The sequence below is a fragment of the Pisolithus orientalis genome (assembly GCF_024613125.1).
Source record: "Pisolithus orientalis strain OTSU chromosome Unknown F5J12scaffold_13, whole genome shotgun sequence".
Taxonomy (NCBI): Eukaryota; Fungi; Basidiomycota; class Agaricomycetes; order Boletales; family Pisolithaceae; genus Pisolithus; species Pisolithus orientalis.
In genome coordinates this window covers 69588-83697 of record NW_026260794.1, presented here as the reverse complement: position 1 = coordinate 83697, position 14110 = coordinate 69588, and the positions used below count along the sequence as shown (strand labels likewise).

Sequence of the window (14110 nt, the reverse complement as noted above, 5' to 3'; positions counted from 1 at the left end):
CATTGGAGCAACTAAACTGATGGAGCTTGGCCTTCATGACCTCCTCAAAGAAGAAATGGAACTCAGGATTGGGCAAGTTAATGATTGTCTAGACCAGCTCTGAATCAACCTTGGACACAAAGCAATGTTACACAGACAGAACTTCCACAGTGCACAATCAACTAGGGAAGGTACAAGAACCAAGCAGGACATCCAAAAAGTGGTGGCCTGGATAAACAAGCAGGTCAGAAGTTATCAAAGGGAAAGGCAGGCCATTCTCCAGTTGGAACCCAATCAAGAGATTGGACAAAAATATCAGGATATTCAGCCCCAGGACCTGGCAGTGAGTAAGGATGTGACAGAGGAGAACCAGTTTGGGCAGGGAACCAGTAAAATGGCATCGTTTTGGATGATGGATGGTGAACAGGGTCAACTGAATGCTGAGAAGGGGGGTTTAATGGAGGAGTGTAAGTGTTAATACTACTCAAAAAAATCTCACCAATGAATTGTGGGGCAGTTTACAGGATCAATTGGCTCAAAGCAAGGGCAAGAAGGGACAGATGGAAAGAAGAATTGTCATTGGTGAAGCATGAGATGGTTTGGGCCATCATGTGGTTTGAGTTCCAGAAGGACATATGGGAGAAAAGGGCTCTACAATTGTTGGAACCAGGGAAAAATGCTTATGCTAATAAGCAGATAGTGTTGTGGACTGACTTTTCCAAAAAGGCCCAATTGATGTTGAAGGTAAACAAATGGATTGTATTTAGAACATGGGTATATGTATATAGTTTTCCAATTACCCTTACTTTGCACTTGGTATCTGAATCAAAGTGAATAGCAAATACATCAAAACAATCATACCATAATGGTACCTTTCCTAAAAGAGTGATGGCCAAAAACTTCAACCTCCTGCCTAAATTGGGAAAGGCTGAAAAATTTCACCTTGCTTCCAACCTCCATCATCTGTGCTGCTAATTATCCCCCTGATTTTATTCCCTCATGGCTGATTGGTCTGCAGTCTACTCTGATCTGCTGTCCTCCTATGTGGAGCAGTACACAGATGCCCAAGGGAATCCTGACCTCAGGGCTCAGATCCTGGCTGATGTGAAATCCCAGATCCTTCAGCAAGCATCATCAGGATCTGTGGAATTGCCCCAGAACTTGAGAGTGGTATGGTATCTTTTTCATCAAGTTTCACATATCTCAAGTGTATTTAGGCCATCAGAAGGGTGTTTTTGCAAGAACTAGACCCTGAAGACAGAGATGATGAGGAACACACCATTGAGAGCATCCTGGCTGCAACAGACAAGAGGAAGGAGCAGCCTGGGACTGGTGAGGATGAGGATGCCAGAGAGGAGAGGATCAGACCTACCAAGGCTGGAAACTACAGAAAACCCTTCACTGATTTTACTGCCTCCCAGCAGCTCTTCAAAGAGGACATGGATGCCTATGATAGGGAGAGGAGGGACACCAAGGACCCCAAGACCATAGGTCAGAGAACCAAAATCATCCAACAGTGGTGGGAGTCTCTTGCAGATGACAAGAAGGCTGAAGCAGGGAGGGCTGCTTCCAAGTGGAATAAGTTGGGTGCTCCAAAAGAAACTCATGAATTGTCAGTGCTGGTCTACTTCAAATGTCTTATACTAATCATGCAATAATTCAGGTACAGGAGAAAAAATTTTCCCAGCATGGCCAGAGACTTTATTGAAACAGTCAGGCAGACCATGGGGTCAAATATAGTGATGTTTCTGGCTCATGAGACTACTGATTCTCAGATCAAGATGGCAGTGTAGGTTCCCCTTTACCTTGTCTATCCAATGCTAATGAAGAAACCTAGCTTTGAAACACAACCCCCTGATGGGAAGAAGGCCTTCTCAGAGTCTTCAGAGCCCACCAAGGATTGGGTTCTAAATGGAGAGCAAATGTTGACCAATTATCTTTTGACTGAAGCTGGTAAGTGATAAACGTTGGTGATCAATGTAATATGTGTACCTAGGTTGATTCCATACTCAGCTGAGGAAGATTTGAATGATGAGAATCACCAGGTGGAGATAGCCCTTGATGATGAAGGAAACCCGGAGGTACCAGCTTGGACTGGTCAGAATCTGAAGGTCCAGCAGAGTTTGGCAAGAATGGTCTTCCAGGCTGCCTATGGTATGTTCTTGATTGTCAAGTGCATCTACAGTTGTTGATGGAACTTGGACACATAGCAAAGTTTACAGGGAAGCCCAAGGCCAAGGTTCCCTGGGGCCTGCTTATCAAGTCCTCTTTGGAGTATCTGAGTTCCAATTCCATCCCAGAAGGATTCATGATGAAGGATCCTTCAAAGTGGACCAAGGCCAACATGCAGATGCTTTGGAATCATTGGAATTCCCAAGAGGAGGAGGATAAGGTGATTGTTTCATTCATCAAGTGCAAAAAGGAGGACAAGCCATTGGGAAGGCCCTGGAACAGGAAAGCCCCATCCAAAAAGAGAGCTTGGCCATACCCCTGTGCATATCCTTTACACCATGTTGCAGGGATATTTCACACAAGACACCTACCACTTCTCACAACTGCCCTTCAACTTTGCCACTGAGGAGTCCAGAGCTGCCTATGACACTGCAGCATCAAAGCTAGCTTCAGGTCTGACTACCTTTGCTAAGGTAGTCATTTTCCTTACTACCCATACTGATGAAGACAGGGGGGATCTGTTCTCTGGAATGGAGAATAAGGTTCCAGTAGCCACAGAGGTCTTTGAGGTAAGTCACCATTGTTTGACTGTCACTCCCATCTGACCAGTTGCAGTTTCTGCAAGGCCTTCTGTTACCCTTCTCCAACATTGTCAAGTGTGGAGATCTCATCTTCTTTGTATGTGGTTCTACTTTAAGGAAGGAGGAGAGCTTCCAAGGACTGAAGGAAGCTGTGCAACAGTAGGTTTTCTTTCAATGTTGGTGGTTATGGCTGACACCATATCGGTTTCAAGCCAAGGTCCATGTTGCTTTTTGATGCTGAGAGACTTCAACTAGTCACCACCATTCCCTTCCTCATGAGTTTCCTTGACTCCACCATTGTTCAAGGCTTCCATGTCCAAAGTGCAGTCAGGTATGCCCTGAATGACTGTGGTATGTTGGGTAGGCACTCCAACATCATCTTGATGTTGTGGCAGGAGAAAGTAGTGGTGGAGAAATTTATCTGGACTGACAAGTTCATCAGGCCTTGGGGACAACAATTGCCTGCCCAGTGCCCTCAGTGTTATAGCATTCAGAAGTGGGAAGCTGGTTGTTCAGGGCAGACTTATTCCTATGAGTGCAAGAATCCTGGCTGTGGGAAGGACACACATGGCACATCTCAGCCTCCCCAAACCTATACTATCTACATATCCAAAGGGGCTACCAAATTGACACAGGGAAAGGGGCAAACATCATCCCAGCTGTTGGAATCTTTGTAAAATACCATACCTTGATACATATGATATGCATGTACTACACTCAAAAATACCTGCTTTGTGTTTTCAGATTTCATATGACATTGAATGTTCAGAATAAAAAGTAATTTCCTGCAGGACAACTCCTCCTTAAGTACTGATACACAACTGAGTAAATTTGTCCATTGTTAATTCCAATACAATGGCCAGGTTGGTAGAGTTAACTTCAATACCACAGGATAAGGATAGGATGTAGGATTTCTCCACAACCATGTAGGTTCAGCCAGCTAACTACCAAGGAAGTAGTGTACTGAGTAATAAGATTGGCTAGCCCCACTAACCTACTATCAATATATTGGTCTTTCTTGCAAAGTGTCTGCCCAACCATAACTCCAGGTCATGGTTCATTCCCCCAGCCATGTCAGCTGGCCCCACTTCCAGGTCATCAATCCATCCCATAGCTGCATCAGCCAACCTCACTTCTAGGACACTAATCTATCCCATAGCTGAATCAGCTGACCCCACTTCCAGGTCACTAATTCATCCCATAGCTGCATCAGCTGGCCCCACTTCCAGGTCACTAATTCACCCCACAGCTGTGTTAGCTGACCCCACTTCCAGGTCACTAATTCATCCCACAGCTGTGTTGGCCAACCCCACTTCCAGGTCACTAATTCATCCCATAGCTGTGTCAGCCAACCCCACTTCCAGGTCACTAATTCATCCCATAGCTGCATTGGCCAACTCACTTCCAGGTCATCAATCCATCCTATAGTCATGTCAACTGACCCCACTTCCAGGGCAGTTGATCCATCATCCTGTGACATAGGCCAACCCCACCTTCACAGTTCAGCCTACCCACCACTGGCCAATGTCAGATAGTCCCAGTTTCAGGACAAAATGTACATGTTGGATGACCCACTTTTAGGACTACAAGTGACTGAATCATGTGTAGTTCTAGGAACAGGTGATGGGATTGATGCAAAACTTCCAGTCCAAATCCACAATAGCTCCAATATATTGTCAAGGGGTTCTGTAGATGCTGGAGCAAGCATCAGGATATCACCTCCAAGTTTGACATTGCCATGAGATGAGGTCAGAGTCACAAGGTTGAGGTTGCCATGCAGTGAATGGTTGTGAGAGATCAAAGTGCAATGTGTGAGGGCAATGACCATGACTTTGGCTTGGGTGCAAATGAGGGTGACAAAGAGGTCCCCAACAACAAACTTGTCACCTTGAAGTAAATTCCCAGACTGCATCCCACTGTTGCTCTTGTTGACAGGAGAAAACCCACATACATGGAGGAGACAGTCATGAGATTTCATGGTAAAATTTGGTGATATGACAACATGGCAGATTGTAGACTTGCAAGCCCATTTCTTCTTGCACCAAAGATAATCATTTGGGTGTATCCCAGGTCCTTTGGATGGATGGTTGGGGGAGGGCATGTCATCATCATTCTGGTCAATGCTCTCATCAAATGCATCTCCACCCAAATGATCACCACCATCCTGCAAATCATCTCCAACAACACCATCCAGTGCCTCTTCCAACAAAATCTCCATGCTATCTTCAACTGCCATAGCTGGCACTTCAATGTCATAATCCACAGTTGTTAGTGATTGCTCATCTGCAGGCCAGGCAGGCATGGTGCATTTGTTGAGCATGGGGCAGGTACAGTGGGCTCATGATTGTCAATATCAATATCATAGTTGACACTTGGATACCTTCCCTCTCCAAACATGCAAAGCAAGTCAATACCAGTGTTGGGTCAGAACAGTAAGTCAAAGTCATAAACATTGGGTGGGAGGTGTGAATCCTTGAGGATCATGAGGGCATTGTGTCACCCCTGAAGCCACACTGTTGGGAGATCACAATGACCTGCAATAATATCACCAACCCAGTGATGACATGTGATGTGATTGATGCTTGCTTTGCATGAGAGGTTGAGATGATGATGGCCATGAGACAGGTCTGGATTGCAAGCATATATCTGTCATATCCATGACCCTCAGACTCAATCCTGGTCCAGTCCAGACCCCTAGTCCCTATCTCCAGTCAAGCCCAGTCCTAGTCCAGCCTAGAAAACCCAACTCCAGTCCTAGATAACCCAACTCCAGCCTGAATAACTCAAGTCTGGTGTTTTACCCCTATCTCTGGTCCATTCTGGCCTCCTGGCCTTGCACTGTTCCACCCTGGTCCTCCCAGGTCCATGTCCAGGTCACTTGGACATAACTCTGGTCTGTTCTCTGATGTTTGTACTATATTTAGTCTAGTCCTTTCATCTGACCTTTGCTTACTGTACAAATCCAGTGTCTGACTCTGGTCATGCTGGTCACCCAGACTTTGGCTATTAGTCTCAGCACAGCCTCTGTGGCTGTCCACCCCTTGGTAATCATCTTCCTAATAGCTTAATAACAAGTCTGGCTTCATGTTCATTACTCCAGACTGGCCTCATGTATTTAACCCCTGTACATACTTTGTAGCACTCCAGTCAGAATATTGACTAAGTATTACCCTCAACTCTGTGTTACCCTGAGTCTACTCAATAGCTAAGGCCAAGCCTTAGTCTATCCCTGACCCCTGTCCCAGACCTCTCCCTGGCTTGCATAAGGGTACAGCACATAAGCTGAGACCAAGGGAGGTAGATCCAACCTCAGACTGGCTTCCCCCTGTGCAGACTCCAAGACTGGTTGGTTTCCCACAGTCCTGGTGTCACACACCAAAGGTGTTTGGTGAGGTGGACATGGATACAGCTGATGAACAGAGATGAAGACCATAGCCCTAATGCAAAGAAGGACAGCCAGAAATGTCAGCACTCATCCCTCACACAAGAACAAGTCATCAGTGCCAGAGAAAAAGAAAGGGAGCAAGTTAAGTGCTGGCTAAAATTCTTAAGTGCCTGTGTATGGCATTCCAGTTTTCGACATATCTCCACCATTTCTGCAGATACAGAGACCATTCCCACACTCACTTGTAGTGCTCAGCCATGCGATCTTACCTTCCAAAATTGGAAAGGATTTGCACACTCCACACATTTCTACAGCACTCCCTCCAAAAGATGCTCATTTTGCTATATTCTTCTGATATGGCTGCCTCTACATCAATCATTTCACTTGTCCCCTTTGCTAGGGACCATGGCTACATATATCTACCAGGAGCTCCTACCAGCTTCTGTCCTGAAGCATCCTGGTACATCCCACCCTCACCTGCACCCTCTCAGCCCATCCAGCTTGGACAGCATGTTCTTTTTGTCAGTATGATCTCTAGGATGATGTTCTTTGGTTGCCTCAGGTCTGTCATTCAGTTGGAAAGGTCTTATGTGGTCGTTTCAGTCTCTCCAGTCCAAGAAGCATATGGATCCTTCCTCCCTGCTCCCTGCAATGTCTTCATACTGGTCTCATCCATCATTCTTCCAAGATTGCAACAGCTACAGTATAATCTACTGTTCTCCACTCTCCCTGATTGCATCCATGATGAGTATAATGCACATCTTGCCTCCTTATTGCAAGATACAGCAGAAGACACTCCCCCTTCATCCTCTCTTCCAACAGAGCCTCATTCATGAAGTTTTTATTTGCTTCCCTGAGAGGATGGTTTGGGGGGGAAGGTTGCAATCCCCTATGCTCCTGTCACCCCACAGACCCCCAAAGCTTGACCCCTGTTGACATCTGACTCACCCTGTCCACTTTTGGATGTACTATATCAGCATCAGATCAGTGCTGCCTCTCTGTCATCCCACCTTGGCCCAGAAGTGATCTCTTTGAGATGTGACATGCACAGCCTCCCCCTAATGTGATTCCAGTGTGCTTTCCCAGTTCCTGACATTACTTGACTCATACTTTGACATTCTGACTGTCTTTGACTCACCTATTGCCAATACTTACCAATCTTTTGACCTTGCTTACTGATTCTTCACTTTTTGGCTTGCTAATCCTTACCAATGCTTACCAATGCTTTCCAAGACGATTACCCATCGCTTACATTCCTTACTCATCAGTTACCAATCACTTACCAAGTGTTTGCACCTTGTTTTCCAAGGGCAACACCCCTGTACTGTACATAAATCACTGTACTTAGATAGCAAAAAAGAGAAGACATCAGAGAGCCCCTCTTGCTTGCATTTTATCATCACTCAGTAATTCATTCAGCAGCTTTGATAGTTGAGACTTTATTAAGGGTCTAACTATCATCTGCTTCACTTATCCTTGTCTATCATCAATATACTTCACTCCAAGCCCTCCCTGAGCTCAGTGCAGCTTAGGACATTGAATTAAGTTGTCATCCATCCTTCTGTAGGCTGACAGCAGTATACCCTATCACATTCTCTCGCATTCCTGCTCCTTCTTCATCAGGAGCACCCCCAACCCTCAGCACTCATCTTTGAGTGTTGTAGCTCGCAAAAACCCTCCCAAAGAACAGGTTCTACTATCTAGGTACTGCATAGGCACACCACCACTTGCTCTTTTTGTCTTTTGTGTTGGTTTTGGTTGGTTTTCACCACTGAACCACACTTTGACTCACACCAGACTTGTTCCCACACTCCTGGCCTTGACTCTGGACCTTCAGACTTGGCCCCTAACCTCCAGCCTTGACTCTGGACCTTCAGGCTTGGCCCCTGACCTCCAGCCTTGACTCTGGTCAACCAGACTTAGCCCCCATCACCCAGCCTTGAAGCCCAGTCACCTGAGGGTAAACCCATACTTGACAGTATATTCTGACTGACACTTGTGCAAGTCACTTCATCATGTCTAGGTCCTGCTCTAGAGCCCCTACCCATGACCTTTCCTGTTGGGACCCATCAGGCTACCTCTCATCTGACTCTGGAGCCCACCCAGAGGCCTCTGCTGAAGCAGAGAGGTAACCAGTGACCCTTGGCACTCTGCACACCCCCAGGTTGCATTACCCCTGGTACTATGTTCCTAGTGGTTGAAACTTAATGCATCCACTCCCTCACTCCTGCCCTACCTGCCACTCATTTCTTCCTGACTCTGGACCAGCTATGTCAACCCCTGGGTTTGACTCACCATCCAGACTCACCACCAACCTGGGTTCACACCTGAGCCCACTTCCAAGTCAGAATTACCCTCCAGACTTGCCCCTGAGGTCAGTCTCAACCACTGGACTCACTTCTGTCAGCTCCCTTGAGCTACCTCTGACCCCTGGCTGGTCACCTTGGTCTTCACCTCAGTCTTTATTTCAGTCATCCCAGCATTCTATACCAGCTGTCTTGGTCCAGTTCTACTGTACCAGGCACTTGTGTCATGTCATTCATTTGACCTCCTGACCCCCCTGATATCAGTCTCCAGAACTCTGTGCACCTTTGGTGCAACCCAGGCCTGGACTTGACCAGTCCTGGTCCTCAACACCTTCCCTGTTCCCCATCAGCACTCAGCTTCAGCAGTTTTTGGGTCCAGTCTCCACCCTCAGCCTCAGCTACACTGGCCTTGGAGCCCCAGACTGCCTTTTTGGCCTCCAGACTGTGTGTTACCAGCCTGTTTGGCCTCGGTTTTGCTTGTCCACACTCACCTGGACTTGCCTGAAACCTGGATGCCACTTCTATCCACCTCCTGCCCTTCATTACTGGCCATTCCAGCCTTGGTCTGGTTTGGCCACCTCACCCAGACCTGTCTGGACCTGTTACTGGGTCTCAGACTGGTCCTGGCCTTCCTCAGCCCCTCCTGGTCCTCACAGACCTGTCCCAGGTCTCCTGTCCCCTGTCCTAGTCCTGCACCAGTCTCCTTGGCCTCAGAATGGTGCCTGTCCTTTGGACTTGCTCTAGGCCTTGGTTCTGGTGGTCTTAGCTAGTGCTTGACACCTCCACTTTGGTCTAGGACCAGTCTGCCAGCCCTCTGGCCCTTAGCCTGGTCCCTGATCTCTCTTCTGGCCTCTCCTTCCACTTGGAGGCACCCCCTGGGCATGCTAGTCCTTTGAACTTGCTCCTGGCCCCTGGTTTTCAGTCTAGGACCAGTCTCCCAGTCCTCCATCCCCTATCCCGGTCCCTGACCTCATTTCCAGTCCTTTCCCATCCTCTGTCTACCCCAGGATCCTAACTGGGTTAACAAGTTGGTAGCTCTGTACTCCAGAAGCCAAAACTGGTAGTCTTGGTTGAGACAAAACAATTAGAGTCTACCCCAGGATCCTAACTGGGTCAACAAGTTGGTACTCTGGTACACCAGAAGCCAAACTGGTGGTCTTGTTAGAGACAAATCAATTAGTGCATCACTCTGGTCCCTTAGCAGTCCTGGCTCATCCTGCCAGTCCCCAGACTTCCCTCAGCCTCAACCTGGCTTTGTAGCCTTGGACTGGACTTGCTAACTCCAGTCCCCCTATTTGTGTCTGGTTTTTTCACCTCTGGACTCCCTTATGACTGGTCTCCCCAGTCCTGGTCTTCCCTCCCTCACTAGGCCTTGTCAACCTTTGTCTGGCCTGTCATCTCTGGACTTCCTTATAGCCCCTGACTTGTTTTGCTGACTCTGGCCTTCCTTCTCTTGTTCAGCATTTCATCTCCAGACTTCCATCTCTGGCCTCCCTTGGCCTCCCTTGGCCTCTGATACCCCTTGGGTAGCTCTGCACTACTCCCCTGTCACTCCTTTGGCCTTTGGGCCTGTCCTCATCCCAGAACTACCCCTGAGCTCTACCTCAGTGCTATGGTCTTGGCCTAGCACCTCTCTCTGGTCCTTGGTGGACTCAGCCTTGGTCCCCTCTTGGTCTCTGACCCCCTGTTTAACTGGCCTTGTCAACCTGTTAGGAAGAGAAGTATCTAGGTTGTAGGGAACTGACTAGCCCACTCAATAGGCACCTGTTGGTGGCTGAGTGTAGTACAGTCACCTATCCCCACCTAATACTAAAGTTTGCTAACCCCCCTGACATCAACCCTGCCTTGGAGCATGAATTTGCTTGCAAGATACCCCAGGCCTTGGCCCATCTGACAAACCCCCAACTCTGCCAGTCTGTTTCCCAGCTCACCCACTCACCCCAGAATTTGTATGTTTGCAAGGCCCCTTTGGGTACCAGCTAATCTCACCTTCCCCCTAACCATCGCCACTGTCACCACACCATTAACTCTGGAACTCTGGTCCTACCATTCTCCTGACTCCAGTCTTACTGGTTGTCTTTCAGCCTCCTTGTCTTCTCTCAGGTTCCTGTTTCTGGTCTTCATACCCCCACTACCAACTCTGACACTCCTTACTACCCCTGTACTAGTCCGGCTTGCTCTTCCAGCTTTGTATCTCTGGTTTTAGAGCTTTTCCCAGCCTTGCAAAAGCTCCCTGGAAGCAGTCTTGACACCTGTTAAGCTGGCCTCTGCATTTCCAGTACTCAGATCTACAACTCTGGTGGTAGGCTCCTACTACCCCATCCAGTACTCCCCTTGATGGTCCTGGCCCATACCTTGTACCCCTGTAGACTTGGGAACTCTACCCTAAGAGGGGGATAAGGGACCTTGCTAGTGACCTGCTCTCTTCCAAACCCCTGTCTGTCACCTCTCTGGTGCCCTTGGCACAACCCCACTTGGTTCTTGCACACCAGTCCCTGGTTCCTTGGCCTGGTTCTTGCATACTGAAACACTCCCAAACCACCTGCCATGGGTTACTCCAAGCCCTTGGTATTGGTGTTGGTGCTCCAGTCTCACTACCCTGGCAGTCCTCAGCCTTAGTGGTTTCATTTCACTGGCCTCCTTTGTCTCAATCTCCTGTTGTCAGCCCTTTGGCTGGGTAACCCCTAGGCCACACCTGGTCTCCAGACCCCCTGAACTGGTCTTCCAATGGCTTTTCTCAGCCCTCAGGCTTTTTGCCACTGGACAACCCACCTCCAACCAACTCTAGACACCCCTAAACCAGACTCAACACCCAGACTCACCTCCTGCTGACACTCCTAGGCCTTCATTGAACTGGTCTCAGGACCTGCTGGTCCCCAGTTCATGCCTGTCTATGTCCAGCCTTTCCAGTTCCTTGTCTGAACCCAACCCTAGCTGTCCTAGACAGCCCCCAAGCCCTCTCCAGCTTCTGGAAGCTCACCTGGCCTGTTTTGTGTGCTTGGCACTTGGCCTTGCCACTCTCAGCCTCAGACTTCCACCTTACTACCCATGGTTACCCTGGTCTCAGTGTTAGCCCACTTGCCTACACTGTTTTGGCCTCCCATTATCAGCCCACCAGCTAGATAGCACCTCAGGTCACCTCCAGCCACCCCAACCCTCCCCAACACCTTTAGACCAGCCCCCAGGTAGCCCCTCTGGCCCTGACTGACTTCAGGCCAGTCCCCTGTTCGCCTTTCCAGCCTCACAGCCCTGTCCAACTCCAGACCAGTCTCCAGCTGGCCCTTCCAGTCCTCTCTGGCTCCCAACCTGCCCCCAGCTGTCCTGCTCTGGCTGCTCTCAGTCTTGGCCTCCAACTTTGGCTGCCCCAGGCATTGGGCTTCAGTTTCAGCCATCCTCAGTCTCAGGCTTTGGCTCTGACCCCTGTCTTCGGTCTCATTGTTTCCCCCAGCACACCTGTGATCAGACAGCATGTGCTTCAGCACAACTGGCTTCAGCCACCCTTAGTCTCAGCCTCTGGCTTTGGCCACCCCAGGCCTCAGCCTTCAGCTTCAGCCATCCTCAGTCTCAGCCTTTGGCTTTGACCCCTGTCTTCAGTCTCACTGTTCCCCTGGCTCTGGCCACCCCAGGCCTTGGCCTTTGGCTTCAACCACCCTTGGCCTTGGTCTTTGGCCTCAGCCACTCTCGGTCTCAGCCTTTGGGTTGACCCCACCCTTTGGTTTCCTGTTCCTTGTTATATGTCTTCTCTGTTTTCTGTTATCTTTCCTCTTTTCTGTAGATACACACTTTCAGACCCTGTGACCCCCTGGAGCAGACCTTGGACCCATTCCAGCCTGCTTGGCACTCCTCATGACCCTCCATACCCCTGCAGCTCACTTCTGGCCAAACCAATACTCCCAGACCAGTCCCCTAGCCTTTCCTGCACCCACCTGGCCTTTGTGTTGCTCCAGCATTGCTCAGAAGCACACTGGTACACCCCTGAAACATCTTTTGGTCATCTCTGGACCTCTCTGGACCCTCTCAGCCTCCATGTTGCCCTGAACTGGCTTTGAAGCACACCTCCAGTCCTAGTGACCCACCCCTGGTACATTTGTTGGACATTACTGGTCCCCTGTACATCTTCAGCCTCCAGCTTTCCCTGACCTGACTCTGAAGCACACCCCTAGGCCTTACCTGGTCATTCCTGGCCTGCATGTTGCCTTGACCCAGCTCCAAGGTGCAACTCCAGCCTCCTGAAACACTGGCTTCAGCTTTCACTGTCTCCAGAAACCCCTGCCCAGCTTGTCCAATCACTCCCAGACTCAGCTTTGCCTTGTCCCAGCCTGCTGAACCACCTGGCAGCATCCTAGGCCAGTCTCCAGCCCTCCTTGTTGTCGCTTCTCTGGCCTTGGGTTCCCAGAACATTCCTTGGTCTTGACCCTTGCCCCCAAACCCAGCTTATGCCATTCCAGTCCAAACTACTGGACCTCCAGTCATCACTGGCCTGTTTTCCAGCCCTCAGGCTCACCCTTGGCACTGTGTGTGCACTCAGACTCACTCATAGTCATGCAACCTCACTGCATAACCCTCTAAGCATATTTCCCTATGGAACCTCAAGGGTTCACTGAAAAAATCCATACTTGAAGTTTAGATCCATTTCTACACATTTGTTCAGGTTTGAAGTTGGAGCAGATGTCTAATCATTGTGTAAACAATTAGTATGGTTGAATAGCAGATGTTGTCCAAGATTGGAAGTTATGTCAACATGTGCAGTGTGGGGTGAAACTTTAAATTTTGTCCTAATTTGCATAACTGACAATACATGAAGTACTGCCAAAATTCCAGTAACAAATTTTACTTCAAGTCTAGAATTAGTGTTCCTACATGTGTCTACTGACAAAAACTAAGTAGAAAATAACTCAACCACTGCCTGAGTATGGGCAAGATGACTTAGATTGTTCACCTAAGTAGAAAATAACTAACATACAATTAGTAAAGTGTAAACAAATACAAGGGATGACTATATGTCAGCCACTGCCTGAGTATGGGCAAGACAACTGAGGGTTTTGTAAGTGAGAGAAGCAAAGTATATATATGTGAAAATGAGCTCATAAGAACAAGGGACAAGGGGTAAGAAAAGATACTAGCAGTGATACATAACCTGTCAAAAATAGAAGTGCAGGAAAAAGGCCAGTTCATCTAAGGTTTGTCTGCTGGCCACTTATGTAACCTTGTCACTTGTTGACACTCCCACTCAAGCAAAATTGAAGTCTCATAGCCTTGATGAACTTCCAATGTTGTTCATGAATAAGAGCCTTGGTCATGATGTCAGCTACCATGTCTCTGGTTGGGACATACCAAACAGCAGCTTCCTTATTTGCTACAAGATCATCCTGTACATGATGGTATTTCTGCTGTATATGCTTAGTCTGGGCCCAGAACTGTGGGTCCCAGCACAGGATGATGGCAGCCTGGTTTTCACAAAGGAGTTCAGTGGGTTGTGGTTGCCAATGTCCAGTTTCATCAAAGAAACCTTGCAACCACTGGAGGTGCTGGCCAGCAATGTTGAGTCCAATGTACTCTGACTCTGTACTTGACAGAGCAACCAATGACTGCTGCTTGCTAGCCCAGGAAATGGCTCCATTGTTTGAGATGAACACATAGCCAGATGTGGACCAGGAGGTGTCTGGGTCTCCAGACCAGTCAGCATC

The 14110-nt window shown here is 48.5% G+C and overlaps 5 protein-coding genes across 5 annotated transcripts; 1 reads left to right on the top strand and 4 right to left on the bottom strand.

Moving 5' to 3' along the window:
• Nucleotides 1-978: 978 nt before the first annotated feature.
• F5J12DRAFT_892403 (uncharacterized protein) lies at nt 979-2895 on the top strand (the record flags this gene model as incomplete). The annotated part of the gene is made up of 8 exons (XM_051747574.1): nt 979-1149; nt 1197-1591; nt 1643-1768; nt 1817-1932; nt 1993-2133; nt 2190-2371; nt 2499-2720; nt 2767-2895. The coding sequence occupies 8 exons, from the start codon at nt 979-981 to the stop codon at nt 2893-2895; spliced, it is 1482 nt and encodes a 493-aa protein (XP_051600111.1).
• Nucleotides 2896-4275: 1380 nt separating this feature from the next.
• On the bottom strand, nt 4276-5034 carry F5J12DRAFT_892402 (uncharacterized protein; the record flags this gene model as incomplete). The annotated part of the gene is made up of 1 exon (XM_051747573.1): nt 4276-5034. The coding sequence occupies one exon, from the start codon at nt 5032-5034 to the stop codon at nt 4276-4278; it is 759 nt and encodes a 252-aa protein (XP_051600110.1).
• Nucleotides 5035-8747: 3713 nt separating this feature from the next.
• Nucleotides 8748-9372, bottom strand: F5J12DRAFT_782567 (uncharacterized protein; the record flags this gene model as incomplete). The annotated part of the gene is made up of 3 exons (XM_051742738.1): nt 8748-8880; nt 8915-9176; nt 9204-9372. The coding sequence occupies 3 exons, from the start codon at nt 9370-9372 to the stop codon at nt 8748-8750; spliced, it is 564 nt and encodes a 187-aa protein (XP_051600109.1).
• Nucleotides 9373-11449: 2077 nt separating this feature from the next.
• On the bottom strand, nt 11450-12824 carry F5J12DRAFT_782566 (uncharacterized protein; the record flags this gene model as incomplete). The annotated part of the gene is made up of 4 exons (XM_051742737.1): nt 11450-11876; nt 12297-12354; nt 12480-12558; nt 12594-12824. 4 exons carry the CDS (start codon nt 12822-12824, stop codon nt 11450-11452), a joined length of 795 nt encoding a protein of 264 aa, XP_051600108.1.
• Nucleotides 12825-13645: 821 nt separating this feature from the next.
• F5J12DRAFT_689446 (uncharacterized protein) lies at nt 13646-13828 on the bottom strand (the record flags this gene model as incomplete). The annotated part of the gene is made up of 1 exon (XM_051740362.1): nt 13646-13828. A coding segment is annotated over one exon (183 nt), but the record flags the coding sequence as incomplete, so codon positions are not given.
• Between the last annotated feature and the right edge of the window lie 282 nt (nt 13829-14110).